At 37.5% G+C, this 24,094-nt stretch overlaps 2 protein-coding genes across 2 annotated transcripts in view; one reads left to right on the top strand and one right to left on the bottom strand.

Annotated features, from left to right (window-relative positions):
- Positions 1-1,201: 1,201 nt before the first annotated feature.
- On the top strand, positions 1,202-17,970 carry LOC140170366 (uncharacterized). The gene is made up of 7 exons (XM_072193738.1): positions 1,202-1,500; positions 2,809-2,928; positions 6,817-7,009; positions 8,482-8,662; positions 14,591-14,787; positions 16,848-17,011; positions 17,816-17,970. Exons 1-7 carry the CDS (start codon positions 1,308-1,310, stop codon positions 17,968-17,970), a joined length of 1,203 nt encoding a protein of 400 aa, XP_072049839.1. The 5' UTR covers positions 1,202-1,307.
- LOC140170365 (uncharacterized) overlaps positions 15,065-24,094 on the bottom strand; it is a 22,457-nt gene continuing 13,427 nt past the window's right edge. The window contains exons 10-14 of the mRNA XM_072193737.1: positions 22,501-22,798; positions 21,272-21,350; positions 20,609-20,736; positions 19,581-19,754; positions 15,065-19,010 (exon numbers count right to left, since the gene is read on the bottom strand). Coding sequence (XP_072049838.1) covers positions 19,683-19,754; positions 20,609-20,736; positions 21,272-21,350; positions 22,501-22,798 — 577 coding nt within the window. The 3' untranslated portion in view covers positions 15,065-19,010; positions 19,581-19,682. The remainder of the gene's footprint in view (positions 19,011-19,580; positions 19,755-20,608; positions 20,737-21,271; positions 21,351-22,500; positions 22,799-24,094) is intronic.

The following is a 24,094-nucleotide window of genomic DNA, read 5'->3' as shown; positions in this document are numbered from 1 at the left end:
CAGCGAATCCCGGGGGGGGTTCTTCCTGATTGAAGGTATACGTGGATGTGCCACGGTTTTGGGGTACCTTTTCAGCGATTTGGGTATATCGATGGGTGGGTTTTCAGTGGATTTGGGCAAAAATGCCATTAAAGCGCCCAATTATGGCAATTTTGGGTGCTTTTTCTTGAAAATTGGTATACTGATGGGTTGCAAAAAAACAGCAAAAAGTAGGTATAGAGAAAGTCAGCATCCGAAAGTCTGCGTGGCACACCCCGTACAAAATTTTTCGAAGAACCCCCCCCCCGGGCAGCGAATCCAGTGAAGTCAAAATCAATATAATTATGTATTGTGTATGTACTATATAGTCTGGGCCCATCGTATTATCAACAAGTATTGTCAATATATTAGTAGCCATACACATTAATGTTTTAAGCAGGTACAATCTAGTATGTTTTCTGTCTTTGCTTGTCATATATTTAATTCTATACCCCGTATTAAAGGTACACGATGTATTGTTGGTCGAAGCAGTAAAAAAAAGCGATTTCCATTATCTTAATCAATATATTATTGAAAAGTAATACTTTAATGTTTTGCAATAGTTCATTCTACAAATCATAGGCCTATGCTTTGAAAACTTGCTTGATTTATCTGCAGTTAATGAATTATCTACGATTTACAAAAGTGTTGTTGACCTACAAAACTATTGAATTCTTCTACACACTCGCTATGAAATGATCAATGCAATTTTTGCCAAAACTCACTACTACCAATTTTAATTTTATGAAATTATTTTTTCTTTCAGGGAAATTGGGCTAGACGAATTTATGTATGGCGTAGGGTGGTGTGGACAGGTTACCATTACATATTTAGCATTCTATTTTTAGCACTCACATTGACAAGTTACGTAAGTTGTTTACTTGGGCACATGTACGCTATAAACCAGTGATGCAGCATATTAATTAGGCGTATTTGTACGAGAAGTTCTGTCGATCGGACTACATGAAGAATTTTAATTCTTAAAAGTGCTTAAAAGTACTATCTGGGTACAGATTGTACGAAATTAAAAACTGTTTATATACCAGTATTCAACGCTTGACGATCAATGCATGGTCTGCCACTACAAGTGCACATGATTGAGTCGGCTGTCGAAATTCGTAATACTATTTATACTACATTATTTGTAAGCTTACAAATTATCAAATACTTACATAGCAGGAGGAACATTTTTAGTTCGGAGTTCTGTTTGGTGAGCTCTAATTTTGATACAAATATTATTTTACAACGTCTGCCATATATTAACAAACGAAACGTTTCGGCATTCCATCATGACTTCATCAGCTACAAAAATGAGTCGTCAGGGTGCCATATGGGGTTCCTTCATTGGAAATGCATTAGCTATGCCTGTACACTGGTATTATAACCCAGACGATATCAAGCAAGGATATAATGGGTGGTTATCCGGTTATGTAGCACCTAATCAACGACACCCAACTAGTATACTCAGTATATCTGCTGCAGGTAAGTGCATGGTTAAATATTCAAAAATATTTATTTGTTCAAAATATAAATAAACAGTTCAAGATGTAGTTTATTAAGTTAACAAAAATGACTCTGATAGTGATAGTGTTTACTAAGGGACCGTTCACAAACGCTTGTTAGGGGGGCTGGTGCAAAAAAATTCATCGCGAACATTTTTCGCCCCCCCCCCCCCTTTACAGACCTTAAAAATTTCAGGCCCCCCCTTTTTGACATGAAAATTATGGGTCAACCCCATAGAAAAGCATATAAACTCAATTTTCCCAGGACAATTTGTGGTCATTTTTTTCAGGGTCCCCTTAGGAGGGTCAAAACTTTTCAGGGCCCTACTTTTTGCATCAGGCCCCCCTAACAAGTGTTTGTGAACGGTCCCTAAATAGGGACTGATAGTAATAAATCAGACAGGTGTTTCACACACAGCTACAAGCTGTTATGTAGTCATATCCATAATTTGTATAGTAAATTTGTAATAATAAATATACTTGCCTAGCTATAGTAACTAAGGACTACTGGAGTTTAAATTTTACAATAATGCTAATCAATCTTATTTAGACCTATTATAAAAGTAAAATTTGAACTAAATTTTAAGTTGAATATTTAGACCCTATCCTATGCCTACATTTATGCGACATGCAGAGGTCTTCTTTTCTATCTATTTATTTATTTATTTATTTATTTATTTATTTATTTATTTATTTATTTATTTATTTATTTATTTATTTATTTATTTATTTATTTATTTATTTATTTATTTATTCATTCATTCATTCATTCATTCATTCATTCATTCAAAACTTGACTGGCTTACTTGTAGGCCTACTTACTTACACCCAATTCCAGAAAAACACATTAACCTGTTTTGCCAAATGAGACTTGTACAAAGAATAATTTCAAGTTATGCATTCTAATTTTTGGAAAACACAATTTCTAATCTGCTTCATAACCAATTATCAAAACTAACATATTTTATTAAAATTATGAGCTAACTTTTAGCTTTTACTAAATATTTTAAATGCTTAGACTTGTGCCAAGCCTTAGAATTTTGTGACTAAAATTGTATCAAAACCATGCAAAATTACATGTTTAAATGGTCCATTTTCCCTCAAATTGCTAAAATACTAAAATGTGACTTTTTTATTGGCAGTTAGAACTTACTATTAAAAGGATTAGGATTTAGCTATGTTTCATTTGGCAAAACAAGATAGTATTTTTTAAATTCTAAAATATAGTTCTGTATTTTTCGGGAATGATGGGGAGTACTTTATATTTATTTATTCTTTTTACACACAGGTAGTGCTGGAAGAAGTACATTCAAAGGTCAATCTGAGAAACCAGTGATTGGATCGGTGATATTACATGATAAACTCAAATACTGGCAAAGTAATGACAGGACAGTGCATTACCATCAAGGTAAGACGTGACAAAAACTTGTTTGGCATAATCTAACCGACACACACACAAAAAAAAAAGAAAAACCCCCCAAAAAAAAACACCAAACAAAAACAAAAAACAGAAAAACAACAAACAAACAAAAAACAAAAAAACAAAAACAAACAAACAAACAAACAAACCAACAAACAAAACAAGAAAAACAACAACAAAAAAACAGAAAAAAAAAAGAAAAGAAAAAAAATAAAGGACAAGAAAAACAAAACAAAAAACCCCAACAAACAAAAAAGAAACAGCTAATTTGATTTTTTTTGTTTTGTTTATAAGAGGATTTTTTTTCGAAATGGACTATGAAAAGTCCATATTGTTTCATAAAAATTAAAAAAAAAAAAAAAGGACAGACTTGTAATCAGGCTAAAAAGTTAGCCCATTGAGAAATGCATACTTGTTGTGAGTATGTGGTGAGTAGACTTGAACAAATCTTGATTTTACACACCACCAAATCGGGTTCGAATCAAACTCCAAACTCAGTGTTTTATTCTGAGAACCACACCAGGTTGATTTAATAGAATAAAATGGGGGTGGGGTGGGGAGGGGGTTGTAAGGTTGATGGTTAAAAGAAGTTGATGATTAGCATGGTATACAGATAATATAATAACATTATCACTTATGAATAGCTTTATTTTGATACCAAATTTCATTTGTAGTTCCCATCAGCATTGACAAAATCATCAATATGAACATGTCGTTCAATGAGGATTTTTGCATGTATAGTGGTGTGCAACAAGAAAAACAAATCAAATAAGAATGGCGACATTGCGAAGTGGCGGTTTTATCAAATAATAAGAGTTGAAACTTGAAAGTGAACAGTGTCATGTGCTTGAAAGGCTAGGTCTATATATTTAACTATAAGGCCTGATTCAATTCCATGTTTTCGTCGAAGTCAAGTTATAATGGATTTATAGTGAATTCAATTTTGATGAAGTGAGTACACAAAAATTTGTTTAAGCTTACTTACACAGTACACATATCGCTCATTCTACAAAATCCGGTGCCAATAGCCTTTTTTCCGTTCTTTGGTCCACAAACACTTTGTCGAGCATTTAGGGCATCAAATATGTTGTTTTTCTGGTAGAACTCAACGAGATCTACACGGACATATAAAGTTTTCCATACTTTAAATGCTTTCTTCAGCCTGATTAACCCTTGCAAAGGCTCCAAAATCGCTAAAAATGCGTTTCCACTGCTCAAGTGTCACATCTAACCCTGAATATTTTCTTTGAATAAATGCGATTTCTTTACATATTTTTTGTTTTTTAATTAGATAACGCACCATCATATTGTTTATCAACATTATTTTTAGTGATTAAAACGTCTTTGTGTAATTCTAAAATAAATTGCACTTTCCACCAAAACGCTGTGAGCTACGTTACCCCTTTTGAACACACGTTATTGGAAAGAAGTAAAACAGAGGTATCAATGTAATTTGCGGTTTTTGAAAGGAAACACTCATAGGTTTTAAAATCACAGTAAAAATCGTGATGCTGTAGCATTTTTGGCATAGAAATGTTGTAAACATTGAAATTTCGACCGACCATGTTAAGATTGGTGAGCTACGTTACCAGGATTCTATAGTATGCACTTGTATTAGATGTACTTCCTAATAATATGTGAAAGCTACCAGTGGTCGAACCCCATTTATATTAGAATTAACCGACATAACGTTCTAACGTTCGCAAATCACATTAAAAACATTAAAAACCAGTGAACTACGTTACTGTGAGCTACGTTACACCCTCATTTACGCATCTTCAAAACTTCTATGAAATGGTGAAATCTGTTTTATATTTCACTCAAGTGATCTTTAGATTGCTTTTTATGACCTTGGATTGGACGGTAAAACCAGCCCATTTTGTAGTCGGTAACGTAGCTCACATTACATTGAGTTTTAGTGTTAAAAAACATCATGACTTCCTGAAAGAAAAATATGCAAGTGGTGTTGGCAATTTTTTACATCTGAAAGTAGTGATACATTTACTCTTAATAAACAAAAAAGCAGGTATTTTTGAACAACTTTTATTTTCAATTTTTATAGTGGATTGGCACCGGATTTTGTAGAATTAGCGATATACGTGCATGCATGTTGAACCACACTCAGTTTCAGAGAAGAACGGTAGTCCCTTACTCAGATTGACGCAAGCGCCCTGTTAATGAGCGACATTTTGACGCTTAATCGGCCAATAAAAATAAACTAAAAATAATAAAATGTAGACATTTATATAGCGCTTTATGCCGTAAACAGCCTCTAAGCGCTTTACATTTATTCCACCGTCATTAGAATATGTCGGAACCACGTTTGCAGCCTACAAGTGGCGCAGGGTCCATCAGTACAACGACTGTGACTACCCCTAACAGCTTCCCATTGCACCTGGGTGGGGTGAGGCAAAGCGCCTTGCCCAAGGGCGCAACACGGTGGTGGGACGGGGAATCGAACCCACGCACGTCGAGCAAGCTCTCGGATTATGAGTCCAAGGCCGTAACCACTGAGCCACCGTGCCCTCACCAATCAGATTACCGCGTATGTTGTTATGATTGTCAGACGATTGAATCACCGATCAGAAACACACGTCCGTGTTTACGCTGTGCACGCTCTCAAAATGTAAACAAGTGCCGTTCTTCTTTGACCGAAACTGCATGTAGCTGAGCGCATGCATGTCATTGCCATATCTGTAATCGCCACAGGGTAGCAACAACATATACAAGATTATGAGCCTTTTTAAAATGAAATTTTATGCATACCGAATTTTATCGGCTAAATACGCATGCCGTTTGAAATGACGCGTCAATTATTTGTAATTTGTGACGCATCGTGAGATGGCGAACACATCCAACGAACCATTGATTAGCAAAAAGCCTGCATTTAATTAAAAAAAAATATAATTTAACTTTTCCCAGATGTTCATTTAATTTTTGTGCATTTTAGCATTCTATTCAGTAGGCAAATGTCCCAATACTACAATGTACTACAGTAGGCTACACACATAACCTATGATTCTGCATGGCCATCTAGATGCTTGTTATGTAACACCTTTTGTAATTTACACCCTTAATCCAAGGTTATGAATATGAAATGAGGGCTAGCTGTTTACATTGTCTGTTTGCATTGCAATGGACCTGTGATTTTGCAAAATGGATCTTGTTATTGCATGCTAAAAATATCCCATGTTGTCTAAATGGAAGAATGTTTTATAAATGGGGGGGGGGGGGGGGGGCCCTAAAATTACACCCACAATCATACCCACAATCATACCCCTAATCTAACCATCGCAATAACCCTCAATCCTATATGTACTTCTAACGATAGCCGTCCCTAAATCTAAACCCTAACCTAATTTTGAAGTCGACGCCCGACGTCGCGAAATGACAAAAGCGTACGTCTAGAATAACGTCGAAAGCGAGACGACAGAGACGCGTCCAGAAAAAATCACGAAACGCGTATAACTCCCATCGTTCCGCTTCCGCGCCGCCGTGCGCGCGTCGGTAGATGACGACGTCGTCGTCGTCGACAAACTCTAACTCTATGTCCGAACCCCAACACAAATATTATACAGCACCCATGCATAGCATGTGTGCACTGATGCTGGTATAATATTATACAGCAATACAGCATATACTGTGATGCAGTGCACTGATCCATGGTATAATATTATACAGCACCCATGCATATAACATGTGTGCACTGATTCCTATTTTTTTTTATTTTTTTTTTTTTAACTTTTAACTTAAAAAATGAACTTTTTCTGGTCCACTTCGAGAAAAAATCATGTTTTATGTGTTTGTTTATTACTAATTGATTGTTAGGCCCTAATTGATGAACAATTTATAATATTGTTTCCATTTATCATCTAGGTATGGCACCCGGGGATAACACACTCAATTCACGTCTCGCCGCCCAAACCGCCAGACTCCTGTCAGAAGCCGATCCCTCGAAATCCGAAGATGATCTCGTTACTGATGTCATGACACGCTATGTAGAATTTATGACCACTCCTGGATCACACAATGATACATATGCCGAATCGGCAGACAGAGAATTCTTCAGGTATGGAACTTTTCAAACCTAACCGTGGCATGTGTTGAGAGTTTTCGTATTCCCTTTTTTTGCAATCATGATGCAGTCATGTCTACAGTAGAATTCATCTCGACCTTTGCAGGACTTAAACCCCATTAAAAGCTATTAAACCAAGATAACACTCATTGAAACAGCTCAACTGATTAAATCGGATCTTCTCTGGTTGTGCACAAGTGTCTGTTTTACATGTGCGATATCGCAATAAAGCTGGTATTATAGCTTCAGTTGGGTAACCGATTATAAAGGAAACGAAAGGAAACAATGGTATGTGTACCTTTGTTCACGAAATGAGACAATGGCGTGCTTTTTGTAAACCAGCATTCTTGAAAATTAGCAACATAATGATTGTTGACTTAACACGGTTTGGAAATAATTTCTTCATATTTTTGGTGTTATCTGTCGTTTACATATCCTTCCTAAAACACAAAAGTGCGACCCTCTCCAAACACCTAAATTAGCTAAAAATTTAGGACATGTTACAAAACTATATTTTCTAGAATTTCATAGAATAAATTAAATGTAGCTTGTACCGTTTTTTTGTGGCATTCTTCAGAAGTGAGCGGTCCGATACCAATATTTTCGGTCAAATCTCCATTCAATTAACACGGGGAGTTGGCTAGCTATGCCTTGCCCTCACTCATATTTTACAAATGTGCGACCATTTCTGAACATCTAACCTAGCTGTAATTTTAGGTCATGTTAGAGAAATATATTTGCTAGAAGTTTGGAGAATAAATTAAATATTGGCTGTTATTTTTCACACAGTGATGTTAACTATAGGCAAGTGTCCATTCTTCCAACATACATCATTTGTAGAGGTCACGCGTCAATGGTGAGAGCACTGTGTATTGTGTATAGGAAAACGGACAGTAACTGCAGTATGTAATTTCCAGTACGACCAGTACCTGTAAAAACTTGTAAACACTTCAATTAGTTAATTCGACATGCCATATGAAAAACGGCTTTTCCAAAACTCACTCTGCCCACAACCCGAAGTGTCCATTTTGTCCAATTGCGTTAACCATTTATACGGCAATTTATATTGCTATATGCCATAACTGTAATTCAAATATATAAACATACGGGTGTTTATTCATTGTCCTGCCCGAGTAAATGAGTTAGGCTACATCTGATGAGCATAGTGGCTTTCCGGGGGTGGGGGGTGGGGCTTCGTTCCCACCGCTTGTCCAATGAGCTCAAATGATCTGAGTTGACCGAATACATCGGTATTTGCATCCTTAATTTGCATGGCCCTCCTGGTGGCGGACCGGCTGCACCCTGGATTGCGAAAGTCAAGTTACGTCACTTGGCTGAGCGACTTTATTTCTCACTCTCCAATCGTTATTTATGTGAAGGAGGAGAGTCAAAACGTTTTTTAACGTGCACGATACTTTTAAAACAAAGAAACACCTGAATACGTATTAATATCCTCTTGTTCTCAGGGATTGGCAACTTGCAGGATCACCGAAATCACCAAAAGACATCATGGAGTTCGTGGAGAAGAGAATTAAACGTTTAAATTCCAATAAACTTGATCATAACATTGACTGTATAGGCGCACTTGTTACGTCGACCCCTGTCATTCTACATTATGCGGGACATACGGAAGATGTTGCAGCTAAGGTAAGAGCGAACAGTTTCGCAATCCCCTAATTCGCTCGTAAATATCAAGTTCATAGACCTACTATGATCATTATACTGGATACGTGGCTTCCGAAACCACTATATATCCGAGAACCGCACCCCAGGACCGCACCGCCATATCCCTATGTAAAGTATAAGATTAAGAAAGTAAAATAGATATTTTCAAGAGTGTGATCATTAGTTTGAAAGGCTCGATCAAAAAGGACTGTGTCCACCTTTTCCTGGCAAAAATAGTATAATCTTCCATGAAGTACCGTAATCGGTCCCTAAAGACGATTTGAGAAATTGAATCATCTATAGTGGGAATTCCAATTGAATGAACGCAGCTTTCAATAGCGTGCCGATTTTTTGCGTACACTGCGCGATGTACGCCAGCGTGTGCAACTGTCGTGAGTAACGCGGAAGTGAATCCAACCCAAAGATGTTTTACTTTAGTAAAACCTAGCTGCGCTGATGCGTATACTAATGCATGGCAGTGAACATAACCGTCCCGGTTGAAATCCAGAAATGACGTCATTTGGTCTGGTGTTGCCACTTCCGGGTAACGCGGGAGAAGAACACGCCTTTTGCAAACAAAATGGCCGACAAGTCCCGGCCCCTTTCCAGCGAAAATACAGCCTATTTAGCCAATGTGAACATGGGGTAATCACCAGAAATATTTTCCTATCATATTGGACTAACACGTCAGCTACAGGGTGAGTCAAAAAAAGTGCAATAGAGAAAAGAATCCATTTTTATTAACGAACCGAGTTGAACCTTTTAGGTTTTAAAACATTTGATAGTTAACATATCCATTTGTGATCTTGTGTGAAAAAATCAAGGAATTAGCATTTACCGTTTTGTTTTTATGACACATTTTATAGCGATACCCAATTTTAATGTTTGTCCAAGAGACACCTAAAATTTGAATGTCAGTCCACTCTGTGTAAGGTAGATTTGGAACCACTGCCATTTTCTTAACCTCATTGGCATTAAAATGAAACGGAGCACCAAAGGTTTAATGCCCTTGGTCTTGTTTGAGGAGAAGAAACATTATTTGTTGTTATTTTCATTTTCCCTTTATTTTAATGATGTTTATTCTCTATCAAAACCATATAAATTTGTAGGCGGGTTTTTCAAATGTCAAAATGAAATGAAGTGGAGTGAAGTTCAAAATATCCAGTAAGTTGGACATATTGGGATTTAAAAAACTGGAGTTGGAGTCGAGTGGGGCATGAAGGACTTATGTAATGTTAGAAAGTTTCTTTGAACAGTAAAAAAGAAATAAAAATAACGCAAAAATCAACCTTATTTAAGGTGGTATTGGATGCATTTTCTAGAAATAAGGAAATGCTTTGAGCATGTTTTAAACAGATTAATTGAGTAGGGTAAAGTACACTGATCAATATGCCTTTTGTTTGAAGCAAATCGGACATACGGTTTCTATACTACATCAAATTATATTTTCTTTGTATCTTATTGTTTTTATCAATAATCAATATAGTTAATGAGCTAAAAGGACTGTAAAGGCTCATTAATATGTAATTTTTGCCAATATTTTGCTAAAAATCAATGCATAAATGTTCATGGTACTTTTATTTTGCATACTTTTGCCCTGAAACTAACTTGGTCAAAGTGTTTCTAATATGTTCTAATGTATTATATAGTGAAGCCGCCCCCTCATTTGCATATTTGCATAATTAATGAGCTAATTTGCATAAATGCTAATTAATTATGCAAATTAGGGCGGCTAGCTCATTAATTATGCATAAATTATCTGGAAGTCATTAGGAACACTTTGACCAAGTTTGAAACCAATATTCTGTTAAATAAAAATGTTATGAACATTTATGCATTGGATTTTAGCAAAATATTGGCAAAAATTACATATTAATGAGCACTTTCAAGTCATATTAGCTCATTAACTGTATTGATTATTGATAAAAACAATACAATACAAAGACATTTAAAATGTATGTATTATGAAAACCGTATGTCCGATTAGCTTCAAACAAAAGGCATATGGATCAGTGTTCTCTGCCCTACTCAATTAATATGTTTAAAACATAAATAGAGCACTTCCAAAATGGGTCCAGAACCACCTTAAGTTAAAGTCAGATTCAGAGCTAGTGCATTTATCGTGCATTGTGTGCTCCCATTCAAAATACACGGTACTTCATGGACAAATAATGAAATTTGGTATCGCAGCAAAATGACTCATAAAAATTAAACGGTAAAAGCGAGTCACTTCATTTTTTCACAGAAGATGGCTATTGAGTGTGGCATTTATAGGAATTTTCAATAATGGGAAAGTTCAACTTGGTTCTAACATAAATATCGATTCTTTGCTCTATTGCACTTTTTTTGACTCACCCTGTATATGGTATTTCACGATATAACAGTAATAAAAAGAAAACTGCAAAACGTTCGTTCGTCGGATGTTTGACGAAGTGACCAGCAGTAATGACGTCACTATGTAAACAACATATAGAGGTATTAATGATTAATTAGGTAATACCAAATTATGGAGGCATCCAAAAGTATGCTAATTAGAACAGGTTAGAAGGCGCGACGAATCAGAATACGATCCTGTCCAATTCTATGCAAATTAGTTGAAGGAGGTTACGTGAACATGTACACTAATGCGACTCTTGTGTATACCGACCTCTGTGATCCAACCACACCAACCCACTCGTGATTGGGTAGCATTGTATCCAAGTTCGTGCGTTCACGTTGTAGTTTGCGGTTTGATCGAGTGCAGCTGTAAGCTATACGTTCATTCAATTGGAATTCCTGCTATTATTGTGCTATTCCAGTTGAAATTCATACAAACCCTATGGAAGACATGACCTGTATGATCTCCCACACAAAGGGTGCAGATTTCAAGTGGAGTCACCCATTCAGGTGACCCCATTTGAAATTGAGTGTGATCGGAAATTGGGTAACATTTGGTGAAAAAATTGGATTTATTCAAATTTCCATAAAAAATGGTTTTAATTTGGTGGAAAGGTTTATATTTTAATAATCTAAAAGAAAAAAGAAAAATTTGTCGCAAATGTTGTGTTTTCCGTGCCGCTAAAGTTGCGTGCATTATTTGTAGTGTGAGGGACGGACACTATGTTGCATTATTATGAAAATACTTCTCTTAGAAAGAGATTATATGCTATTGTCAATTTTGTTTACAGATTATTAGTACAACCCTTGCTACAGGAAATATCAATGAGATTTTTAATTGGATGTCTTCCAGAAGATAGGAGGGGTCATGGAAGGTGAACCCTAAAATTTTGTCCGTCCCTCACGGATAAAAATCCAAAAAAGTTTTTTCTCTGAGAAACATTTCAAGGAATTAAATTAGCATATACCCTATCTATCAATATTAGTGCTCACCTTACAAGAGATAAAAACTGAAATTCCCAATCTTTAAATCTAAGAGTTATTAGTCCTTAATTAATGTGAGGGACGGACATGTCCGTCCCTCACACTAACTTATTTTGGATCTACAGGTACCAATGTATGTTGAGTGAAAATATTTTTGTTTACATATCAATAGTGCAACCCCTGCCACATGAAATATCAATGAGATTTTTAATTAGATGTCTTTCAGAAGAGAGTTGGAGGTCATGGAAGGTGAATGCTAGAAATTTTGTCCGTCCCTCACGGATAAAAATCCAAAAAGTTGTTTCTCTGAGAAATATTCTAAGGAATTAAAATAGCATACACCCTATCTATCAATATTAGTGCTCATCTTACTAGAGATAGAGAAACTAAAATTACCAATCTTTAAATCTAAGAGTTATTAGTCCTTAATTAATAAAGGGACCAACATGTCCGTCCCTCACACCAACTTATTTTGGATGTACAGGTACCAATGTATGTTGAGTGAAAATATTTGGCCACTAAATATTAAACCCAAATCTTCTACCAAGTCAGAGAGTCTGTCTAAAACAAATTCAGGCCAATCCCAGAAGGTCATGCTCCCAAATATTTGGAATTGAAGGTCCTGTTGCTAAAAAAGAGGGTCTGTCCGTCCCTCACACCAACTTATTAAAATTAATATTATTGTAAATTACTGCTTCTTTATCAGTAACACTACAATTGGGTATTGAAAACAAACAGCATGAAGTAAAACTTATGTGTAATTTGAAATTAAAGTGAAATACACACTGAATAAGCTATTTAGGCCATCATATGTCCGTCCCTCACAGACAAGCTGTCCGTCCCTCACACAAGTATTTAGGGGGTATAATCATATGATATTTCCACTTAACTTGAATTATTTTGACAACTGCATTTCATTTAGATGTCAAGGATAGCTTTAGTGGTGGATTTGGAGAAATCTTGCCAAATTTGAAATTTTGTAACATTTTGTCCGTCCCTCACATAGAAAATGTCCGTCCCTCACATAAACTTTGGACCCACTTCATAGATGCCTTGAAAACAAACTGAGTCAAATTTCTTAATTTTTGGAGAGATGGAACATTACTCTTTCATGAAAAGTATATATTGATTAAACATGTGTATAAGTTTCAATAGAAAACTTGAAGATGTAACTAATGGTAGTGATTGCTTATTCTATTGATTTCCGTCCCTCACACGTGAAAATTTTGTATAGTGAAATAATTGATGCACATGTGGCAACATTTTCATGCATGAAATAACTATTGGTTGAAGGGTTATATATTTACCTAACTTAAAGGAATAAATTTTAACAAGGGTTAATTAAACACAGCAATTAATCTATTGATGTCCGTCCCTCACGTGAGGGACGGATTCCGATCACACTCAATTCACACTCCCTGTGTAAGGGGTGTATGCATTTCAACTGGAAAAGCTCGTTGTATTTGGGCTGTGCTACCCATGGACGAAAGAGATAACAAACTCCAAACAGTCAAAGTCTCAGCATCACCCGATAATGAGGGCCGATTGTTCCATGAAATGCGACAGGCCGCAGGCGAAACTGCTACGCACGTACCGCTCTATCGCGTATACGCAAATGCACGCAACGCTGGCGTGATTGTTAGACACGGCACAATCGGCCCTCATGAATATGCGAAAATTCACAGCATACAATGCACGGGCACTTTGACTGTTGATAAATAGTCTGTATGCAATTTTCCACCCTGCAGATGTGGCAGTGACGTCAAAGCGTTGACGCAGCTGTTTCTCGCGCGTGAATCTATGTGGCGTGTTTAAGCGCGTGCGTGTGTACGCCCGCGCTTTGAGCGACCCGACCACTAGCAATTTATAGCTGCGCCCAATGAAATGCGCACTGACATCACTGCCACATCACGGTGGAAAATACTTTGGTATAGTCTGTCCACATAGAAGTACAAAGTAAATAGACCTCGGAAACTGAAGGTATGAGAATAATTATTCCAGTGCAATGCTTCTTTGACGCGCCAACTGCTGCGCGATTTGTGCACTACACTCTTTACGCGTCGCGTCGCGCTCGCGTGTGACGCAAAGTATTGACCCCGATGCCACAGATTTGGTTTGTACTTCTAAGTGGACAGACTGTAGTCTGTGGTGCTACCTCTTGTTCTACTATTTAGTCTCGGAGCCGGGTTTACTTTTTCCAGGGGACTGGGCTAGCCTCCCCAGCCTCATGGCTGTCGCACAAAGATGGCGCATGGTGTTCATTGGTGTTTAGGTTGAAAGATCATAACAGTAAGACTTTCCGTCGTATATGCTTAATATCCTTAATTGTCTTTGATATAATGTAAACTGGGCAATTTGTTTGGATTTTCTTTTTTGTCCACGCGTTCATTTCGTACGTCCAATCTTCAATACCCTGAATACTAGTATACGGACTCAATAATTTACGGGTCGCCTTGGATCTCGGGTACCATCCCAGCTCTTATTTGACTATTGACTCTGCCAGTCTCTGACCGCATTCTTCCTCTAAAATTCAGTATAATTTGATTTCAGAATGCTGTACGAATTGTTCGTGCTACACACTGCTCTAAAAGCCTCGACCCTTACGTCGAATTATATGCACGCAGTCTGCACGCTGTAGTTAATGGTGCCAAGTTGAAGGATGTGGCAGAGAGTGCTCTGAGCTCTAATCTTCTTGGTGGAGCGTCTATTCTCAAGCGAGCCGAGAAATTTGCTAAAGAGGCTGCAGGGTAAGGAGAATAATATCTGACAGGACGTTGCTGTGTCTAAGTATAATAAATCACTGTCCTTTGCTGTTTTTATCTCGTTCTTTCTTTTTTTCGACGCTCTCCTCATGGCATCGCATGATGTGCTTGTGTAAAATTGAGAGATACATTATAATTAAAGATGTAACTAATTTGAATGCTGTTAAAGGTAGTAATAGCTTATAAACGAATTTCATAGAAATTATTACAAAACCTTTTTTTAATAAACGCTTAATACGGTGAAACAAGGATCAGCTCAGAATTGTTACAAAATTAATTGAGTTTTATTATCCATCTTTATGTTCATGTTTATAACATATAAAAGAGTGAGGAATACCATTATTACGGAGAATTAAGGATAACCTCATACGTAAAACGTCTGATGATGTTACATGCACAATATACAAGTTGCTAACAAAAAACAAGCAAAAACAACGCGCTACAAACATAATTTATTAACACACAGCAAGTAACGTTATTCAGCTTAGTTTAAGTTTTTCCAGTATGTAAAATTTAGCCAAAACGCAACTAGTCCGCAGGACAGTCTGCTTCTAAAAGTAGCCTGTCCGTCCTGAAAGTAACCTGTCCATACATTTCACGTGTAACTTTGCTTTTGATGTAAATTATATCATGCGCTGTCTTGGTGTCTAGTCAAAGGTTGGAAAAATTGCAAAATCGTCCAGTTGACCCGCTATACCAAAATGACTTAACCGGGACGTGTGCGCCGAAGCGTGCGAAAATATGTAATTTTAATGCTGAAATGGGCCGTAATAAGGGTAATTGTGGCCTAAAAGGGCAAACGGAAGATAAACGTCACACATTTGGTCAACTTTGTCCTGGTATTCTGGCGGTCGGTACGCCACTTCTATAGAGGTTATCCACTTTACTCATGTGTGACTTCTAACAAAAGGCGCTGATTCCCGTAGTATTCCTTATTCAAACCAATTCAATGCATGACCTCGAAGTTACCTGCATGACTCTTGGCGGGCTATTTTGAAACAGTCATGGTAGCACATGCAGGTACTTCTTTTGAAAGTCCTAAACAAGGTATAGCAGTCGTTGATGGGATATGTAGCTTATAGAACACGGATAACCTCTATTGTGGGAATTCCAATTGAATGAACGCAGTTTTCAATACCGTGACGAATTTTTGCGTACACTGCGCGATGTACGCCAGCGTGTGCAACTGTGCGTGAGTAACGCGGAAGTGAATCCAACCATACCAACCCACTCGTGATTGGTTAGCATTGTATCCAAGTTCGTGCGTTCACGTTGTAGTTTCAAATACGCGATATACGATCGCGGTTGGATCGAGTGCAGCTGTTGAAAGCTACGTTCATTCAATTGGAATTCCTACTATAGTTAGGCCTATAGCTATAATAGTGACATAGTGGCAACATTTCAGGGCGTACGTTGGACCGGCTGGTTAGGAAAATTGCACGTCCTAAGACAAAGTAGCCCGTCTCAGACGGGCAGACGGGCTCTATTTTACACACTGCAATTTCATGTTTTGACCATAAACAGATTTACCAATCACAATCAATGAAAATAATGTTGGCATTACGTTTCACTACCTGGAGAGAATTGATCAAAAATTGAATTCCCTCCTGAGGTTCGTATATCTGTCAATGAGTTGACCAGATCACAAGGATGTCATTAGAGCTACGGGCAGTATGTGTCAATAAGTTACATAATATGACCTTGTGTGGTTATTTGGTTCCCAGGAAGTGAGTTTTGCCTGAGATAATTTGTGGTTAAATGTTGATCCCTCACTACAAGAGTTATTACCGTCGATTTGGTTGAAAAAGTAGGTGAGACATGATCAAATCTCTCCAGATAACAAAACATGGCACTTTTTTAACGTCCCAACGTTGATTGATGGGGGTACGGTGGGGTGGGGTGGTGGTTGTGCTGTGGCATAAAAGGTGGAGTTCGAGTGTCTATTTGAACACACGGCAGACTGTTAATCGGATACGGGGTCATGATCAGATGATACGCAAGTGAGCAACTATTTTTTTCCTTGATTGTAATTTGTGTCTCCACAGATACACAGCTGGATCAGAGGACCGTCTCCGTGTATACCAAGACGCCATATCAACCTTCGGTATGGCGTGTTATATTGATGGCTCGCTGCCGTCCATGTTCTTCTTAGCCAGAGAATTCCACGATGATTTTGAAGGAGGTGTGCTGACCAACGCTAACTGTGGAGGTGAGTTTGATACTCCTCCGTAAGACGTGGTATTTCCATGGATTTGATAATATCCTTTGGTCTATTTGCAGTGGCAAAATGACTGAAATTAATGTGGGGCATTGTTTCCAGCCTAATCCCCTAGCATCCTAAACTTCAATAGTTTACCTTAACATTGATCACAATAATTTATATTGAATGGTGATTTCCGTATTATACCAGTCCTCGTATGACTTAGCTCGATCTTTAACTATAAATATAATAAGGGATGAAATCAAAACTCGACCGCCGGTTGAACCGTGTTCCATTGTTCAGAACAATAGCAACCGGCTCCAACCGGACGGAACCGCCCGGTCAACCGCCGGTCGAGTTTTTATTTCATCCTTAAGAGAGCAGTGTACATTTTAATCCATAGCACAAGTTGACCTCAAATTAAACAAATACATCAAGTGTATGAACTTTGACACCTAACACACGAATGTTTGTATATTGCATGCACCCACGAGTAAATTTGGAATTGAGCTGTCTTAACCAAATCTAAACACCATGCCATGGAATTCACCATATCACGTCCAAGCTCACATTGGGCGCCCCATTCCTTTTTTAAATTAATTTTTTATTATTATTCAATGTACATTGATTCCACGAAATTGTCACATAATCATGATAATTATAATTATGATACATTCATTAATCCACCCCCACAAAAATGTTTACGCAAATAGCGATTGTATAACAGACTCGCTCTTTTTGTTTAGCATGTTTAGTGGAGACCTAAATAATTTACTTTATTTATATATTTATTTACTCATTTATTTATTTCAGGTGAAAATGCTCATCGTGGTGCAATCTTGGGGTCCTTATTAGGAGCAGAGTCAGGGAGGGCCGGACGCCAAATACCTCAAAGATTTATTGATGGACTACACAGCTCAAAAGAAGATATCCTGGCTGTATTAGACAATTGGAATTCAAACATTTGATGTGTACTACTATTGATAAATCAACTCCACATGTGATGTGATCAAGCAAAATCAGTCGGAAGTCGGAAATATTGATTTTGAGATATAGCTAAACAAAGGAAGTACTTCGTTTTGTTTCCTATTGTTTTGGAAACTCTTTAACTGCACACATCTTTTGCACTGGTTCTCCAAATTCAATGGGGTTTTCTACAAAATGTAGCTTTGCAAATGCCCTTTACAATCCTATAAGAAACTGAAAATTTAATAATTATGTCCGACTTCGGACTGATTTTGCTTGATCACACCATATATTTTCTCCTTATGGTAATATTTACAATTTCCACTTTCACTCCAATGTAAAATATGATCTCTTTGGAGAGACTGAACTACGATACTTATAAAGAATTTAAAAAAAGTTATTCTGCTTTAATGCATATGCATACAATTATCATTTTTTCTTTCATTAAAATTCATCGATTGAAATGCTATGTTTCACAACAAGTCGGCAAAATTTTCAAAATAATAAGACAGTGTATGACAGAGTGGTGTATATGTCCCGGGTATATGTACAAGATTCTAAATATAAATTTGCTTGTATACGTTTGTATAATTTCTATTTGAAGAGCTTGCAAGTCCACAACCACATGTTTCTCATTTACTTGTGTGATACAATCACAATTACTTTTACAAGTTTGACATTAGCAATAATGAGTTGTACCATCAACAAGCCATTATTTACCACAACAATGCTGCTTAACAATATGCAGACTATTGTTCTCATCTGAGCATCCATCCATTTGTAATGGTGCATCCAACAGAAATTACTATACCTATAGCATCACAACCCATTGCAATATCGCATAGGTAAATCAGAAACATGTGCTTGTGGACTTAACATGGTTTGGAACCAAGCTCTTCATTCGTAAAAATCCATACGTAATATGTGAGAAAAATCTTATTCTCCTTGCTTTCCATACAAATTACCGTCTTCAATATTAAATGATCTCATCGTGTTTATGATATCCGGCACCATGATGCCTTACTCCAGTCAAACATGTCACCTGAAAAAAGGTTAATGAATGGTGAAGTGAATTAGTTTAATGGAAATAATTTGCTTTATAAATTTATATTAAAATTTACATCTATTATGTCAACAGGTATATGTAATACCATGGCTCAAGTAAAACTGTCTGTGTGTATGTGTGGGGGTGGGGTGGTGGGGGGATGGGGATGCAGTGGCGGTGGAAGCATTAAAGGCCCATTCAGTGATTTGCTCATCCGGACGATCGTCAAAATCATCAAAATTTGGTACCTTTGTCATTGTCATAGATGTGCTAATAAACATAGCCTGCTAGTGGTTCAGCCGAAAGCCGTGTATGTAAGACAAAATCAGAAATTTCCAATCCATAAAAAGGTCTGACTTTATTGTAGTTCATGATTGAGAGGGGATTCCCATCATTCATGAAATATCTTTAAATGTAAACATAAACGATCAAATTAAATTACTACGGGTACATCACATAAGCATCATGTTAAGTAGAAAACAACCATACTTTTTATGATCGATTGGATGACCCACGTTTGACCACGTCAGCACTCCTGGCAATATAATAGACCAATGATTGACATACCTTGTTCTTGTTCGTCGTCGTCATCAACCGGTGGTGGAAACTCGATTGAGATACCAGAAGGAATGCTACCACTGGTCCTTGACGACGAGTCATCGGTATCTTCTAATCCGTCAGCAGGAGATCTCCGTCGTTTCCTGTCTGATCTACTACGCCGCGAATCAGATGCATCACGAACTACGAAAAGAAAGGATATTTCAAAGGTTAATTTTCACCGAAACTCCTGATTCCAATGTGCTAGCATGACTCGCCAACATTAAACTATAACCATGATAACATAACAGTCAATATATCAGATATGGCTTTATACCACTAGCTGAATATATCGAAGGCTTAGAGCCAGAACTAGCTATGTCCATTTGTTTTTTCAATTACATTTTCGGTAACAAATGGATGGTAAATTCTGCCGTCCATAAGAAAATGTAAGTGACTTTGGGGTATATGCATGGTCACTTGCGTCTAACTAACTGTTCAAGTGACCATGCATATACCCCAAAGTCACTTGCATTTATTATGGAGGGCATAATTTACCGTCCATTTGTTACCGAAATGAGTAACATGTAATTGAGAAAACAAATGGAATGGACATAGTTAGTTCTGGCTCTAAGCCCTCGATATCACACTGGACAAAGAATGTTGGTTAAATATCATGAAATCTTCAGTATTATGTAAAGCAAATCAGATACGACGAATAGCTTGAGAAAGGTCGCTGGAGTCAGAGACGATAGAAGAACCCCAAACTTGGTTCCCATCGCAGAAGTTTGTCCAGATAAGTAAAGACAACCGGCCTTCGGAATTGACAATAACTATCTAATGGTTATAAAATCAGGACATCCATACTCCAGTCCCATCTTTTCCGGCTCACTTCGTTGTGATATAGCTTTAAACAATATAAACAATAAAAGTAACGCAATTAATAACAATAAGACAAATACTAATAAGAATCACTAAATCCTACAATTTAAATAATACGCCAGTATAACGCCGATGTGATTAAACTACATGTATATTGCCGCTGTCATGATACTTACGGTCAACATCCGGGAGTTGAAGCATTTTGCGAGATTCCTCTGTTGTGATTGGTCAACTGTAGATGTGTTTTCGGATGACGTCTCGCTGCTGGACGTTGATGCACGTCGTTTTTTGCCAGAACTATAATCTAGACGTTTGAGAATAACATCAAAAACGGCGTTAAAATAAAATAATGCACATGGTTTGTTTTCAGGTAGTGGGGAAGAAGCGGTCATGATATAATGGTTTTGAATAGATTCAAGTACTAGTTGCATAAGTCATGAATCATCAGATATTTTCAAAATACGTTGAAGTACACTATACGTTTTTAGCGGGTTCGCCGTGGGACAAGTTAAAAACTGTCAAGCTTTCGTCAGGAGTAACTCTGACTTCTTCAGGACAAAGTATCTAAGAATGAGACATGTATGCCGCCCCTTGCCTACTTATGGCTCTGAAAAGAACCGTTCTCTGAAGACTGCCCCTTGTCAACAGAGAACAAGCAGAGTAGGCAAGGGTCGGTCTACATGTCTCATTCTTAGGTACTTTGTCCTGAAGAAGTCAGAGCTACTCCTGACGAAAGCTTGACAGTTCTAAACTTGTCCGACGGCGAACCTGCTAAAAACCAACTAATTGTTATGAATTCCCGTCGTAAAAGCCTATCCCACAATTTAAACTATATGTACCTGACGACGATGTGCTTGATTCCTGATCGTCATCCAGGTCCAATTTCGGTTTCCCTTTATTCGCTTCGTTCTCGGCTTCCTGTTGGGTAGAGAAAGTCAAGTTTCTGTTTTTAATGCTTTGTAAGTTTTTGAAACCATCCAATAACAACAGTGACAGTAGTTACTAGTATTTACTGACGACTTTGGCGTGTACAGATAGACATAATATACGTGACTTGGAAGAAAATGGGATTTAACCCAATAAAGCACAAACACATTTTACATCATGGAAAAATGATGTCTCTGATTGATTGTATTGAAAATGTCCCTTTCGTAAACATGGTAAATACGATATCATTTGTAGGAATAAGTGTAAGTACGTACTCGAATAATTCCCAGAATACTAGGCATAATATTATAGTGTTTGCGATCCACGTAGGTTTGGAAGGTACCACTGGAGTAGGGGGTGGGCATATCTGCACTACCAGAGGTAGTTAACATCAAGGGGTAAAATGCATGATCATGTTGATAGCAAAATTGAACCGGAGTAGTTTTTGGCGGGAAAGGTCATCGAATTAATACGTGGTCAAATGTCAAACACGTTACAAACCTCTAATTATCATAAGGATTCAGAAAATGTATGATTATAATTATTATTTATGAAAATTATAGGATATGTGGTTCTTGAGTTACTTTCTAAAAGGTCAAATGTTAAATTTGAAGCTCTATGGGGTCAAAAAGATCTTAATTTAGGATGATTCGTTAGGTAACGAAACATCTTGTGCAATCCGATCTTTAGTTGCATTTTTATATCAATACGAACATATCAACAACTCTTTCGTTATGAGCAATTTTGAAATTTGACTTTGTATAAAGTTTGATGATCTCCCCCAGGGCTTTCCCCATCAAAAGCCACTCCCGCTCAATTACTATCACGCATTATTGTGTACCCCATTATAGACCACTTGGCATGTGACGTCATTGCCCGGCAGTATGCGCGCGAATTATGGCAATTTCCATTGCTCTTTGCCTTGCAGTGTGCGTACGCATCCTAGTTTGCTAAGGGCACGTGCATTTTTAATTGCCCGCCACATTTTATATAGTACAAGAAAGCCATTGAACAGTGTAGTGGCTCGTTCAAGCATATCGATAGACGAGTCCCTCGCCTTTGTTGATAAATAATGACGTCAAGTGTTCTCCCTCCAAGTGGTACCAAACTCCTGATTTATATTAAACATTACATTTCTTACCCTGAAGCGTTTCTTGTAGTTAGAAAGCGCCTGCCTTTTGTGCAATGTTATCATCAACTTCTCAATTCGATTTCTAAGTCGTGACCAGTCTGAACTATGAGGCATGCCTCTTCGCCACAACTCTTCTTCGATCTTCAGCGCTTCGTCAAGAAACTTGCGCGCTTCTCGGTAGTTTTCAGCACTGAGATACAATGAGCCTACGAAGTAAACACTGCGGGCTGTTTGTGGATGATATTGGCCCAAGATTTTCTGACGTCCTTCCATTGCTCGTTTGGCTATCGGTATGGCGTCTTCGAATCTGTACCATTGCAATAATTAAGTCATTGTTGGTATTAACTTCATGTAAACATATTCATCATACTCAGTGTAGTCTTGTCTAGTATCAAAACAGGGATTATATCGCTTGCATAATTAGATGTCTAAGGTCTTGAACATGTTGAAGTTTTGACAATAGGCTTTAGTGTAATGCACCACACAAGGATAGACACATGTATTTCCTTCGTGACTTTATCCGTTCAGGAACATGTGAGGATTTGTGTGGGTGTAGGGAATTTGGTTTAGCGATTATTTGGCATACTTCATGCACTTCTATATTATATATTACCAATGCTTTCTTTTTTATATCAAGCATATCTAGGCATTAACAGCTGACATCTGGGAGATGACGCTGACGAAACTTCGGCCAGGCACAAGTGATCTAGTGAAGGAGGTTGCCGTAGATAGCTGGTCGGGACATTTTAACAGGACAGGCAAGAGTAGCCAACATTAACCAACTCGTAACACATGACAGCTATGCGAAGTGGTATATCAAAACCAGGCGGATCAGAGGTCAATATTGTTAGATGTTATTGACCTTTGACCCCTTAAAACTCCATGCCCAAATCTGCCAGGTTATGACATATGTCACATGCTATGTCATACACTTGTCGAGAAATTGGCGCAAAAGAATTTCCATTGGGCAAAATATTTTCACGAAACCGAACACCAGTGCTTATGCTAAAATCAACCCGAGACCATTTTGCTAATCAGATTATAGATTCACACGGTCTACATCCGCTTGTCCCAAGGTTCGCTAGTCCTAAGGCTCGCTAGTCCCAAGGAGCGCTTGTATAGTCCAAAAACTCTAAACCTTACCCTAACCCGAAACCTAACTAAATATTTTGTATTATATCACTCATACATAAATTCTAGACAGTTCATTGGTTGATTACCATTTATCATTTTTACTATCACCCTCTCCGTCTGATAGTCTTTACCATCATGTGCTCTGCCGTAGTGCGCCTGCGCCAAGCCGTGCGCTGACTCTTGGACCCGCCGATTTAGTTATGGGGTGGACCCCAAAATGTGAAGTATATGACGGCAAAACATGTTTTTATGTTGATGAAAAATGTATTTCCTACCTTAAATAGTATTTTAGTAATAGAATTTATGCATGAGTGATATAAAACAAATATTAACTGTCTTAAATTCGTGTAATGGTCGAAATATAATCACTCGGTGAAAGATGTATTGTTCCATTCCACTCGCCGTTCCGGCTCGTGGAATGGAACAATCTATCTTTCACCTCGTGATTATATTTCGACCATCACACTCA

Source organism: Amphiura filiformis, chromosome 14, assembly GCF_039555335.1.
Source record: "Amphiura filiformis chromosome 14, Afil_fr2py, whole genome shotgun sequence".
Classification (NCBI taxonomy): Eukaryota; Metazoa; Echinodermata; class Ophiuroidea; order Amphilepidida; family Amphiuridae; genus Amphiura; species Amphiura filiformis.
Note: the sequence above shows the minus strand (reverse complement) of the source record. Positions and strands in the feature narration are given on the sequence as shown.

Coding starts and splice junctions, on each gene's coding strand:
- LOC140170366 (XM_072193738.1), top strand. CDS start 1,308: ATGACTTCATCAGCTACAAAAATGAGTCGTCAGGGTGCCATATGGGGT. Junction 7,010..8,481: donor GCAGACAGAGAATTCTTCAG/GTATGGAACTTT, acceptor TCTTGTTCTCAG/GGATTGGCAACTTGCAGGAT. Junction 8,663..14,590: donor CGGAAGATGTTGCAGCTAAG/GTAAGAGCGAAC, acceptor ATTTGATTTCAG/AATGCTGTACGAATTGTTCG.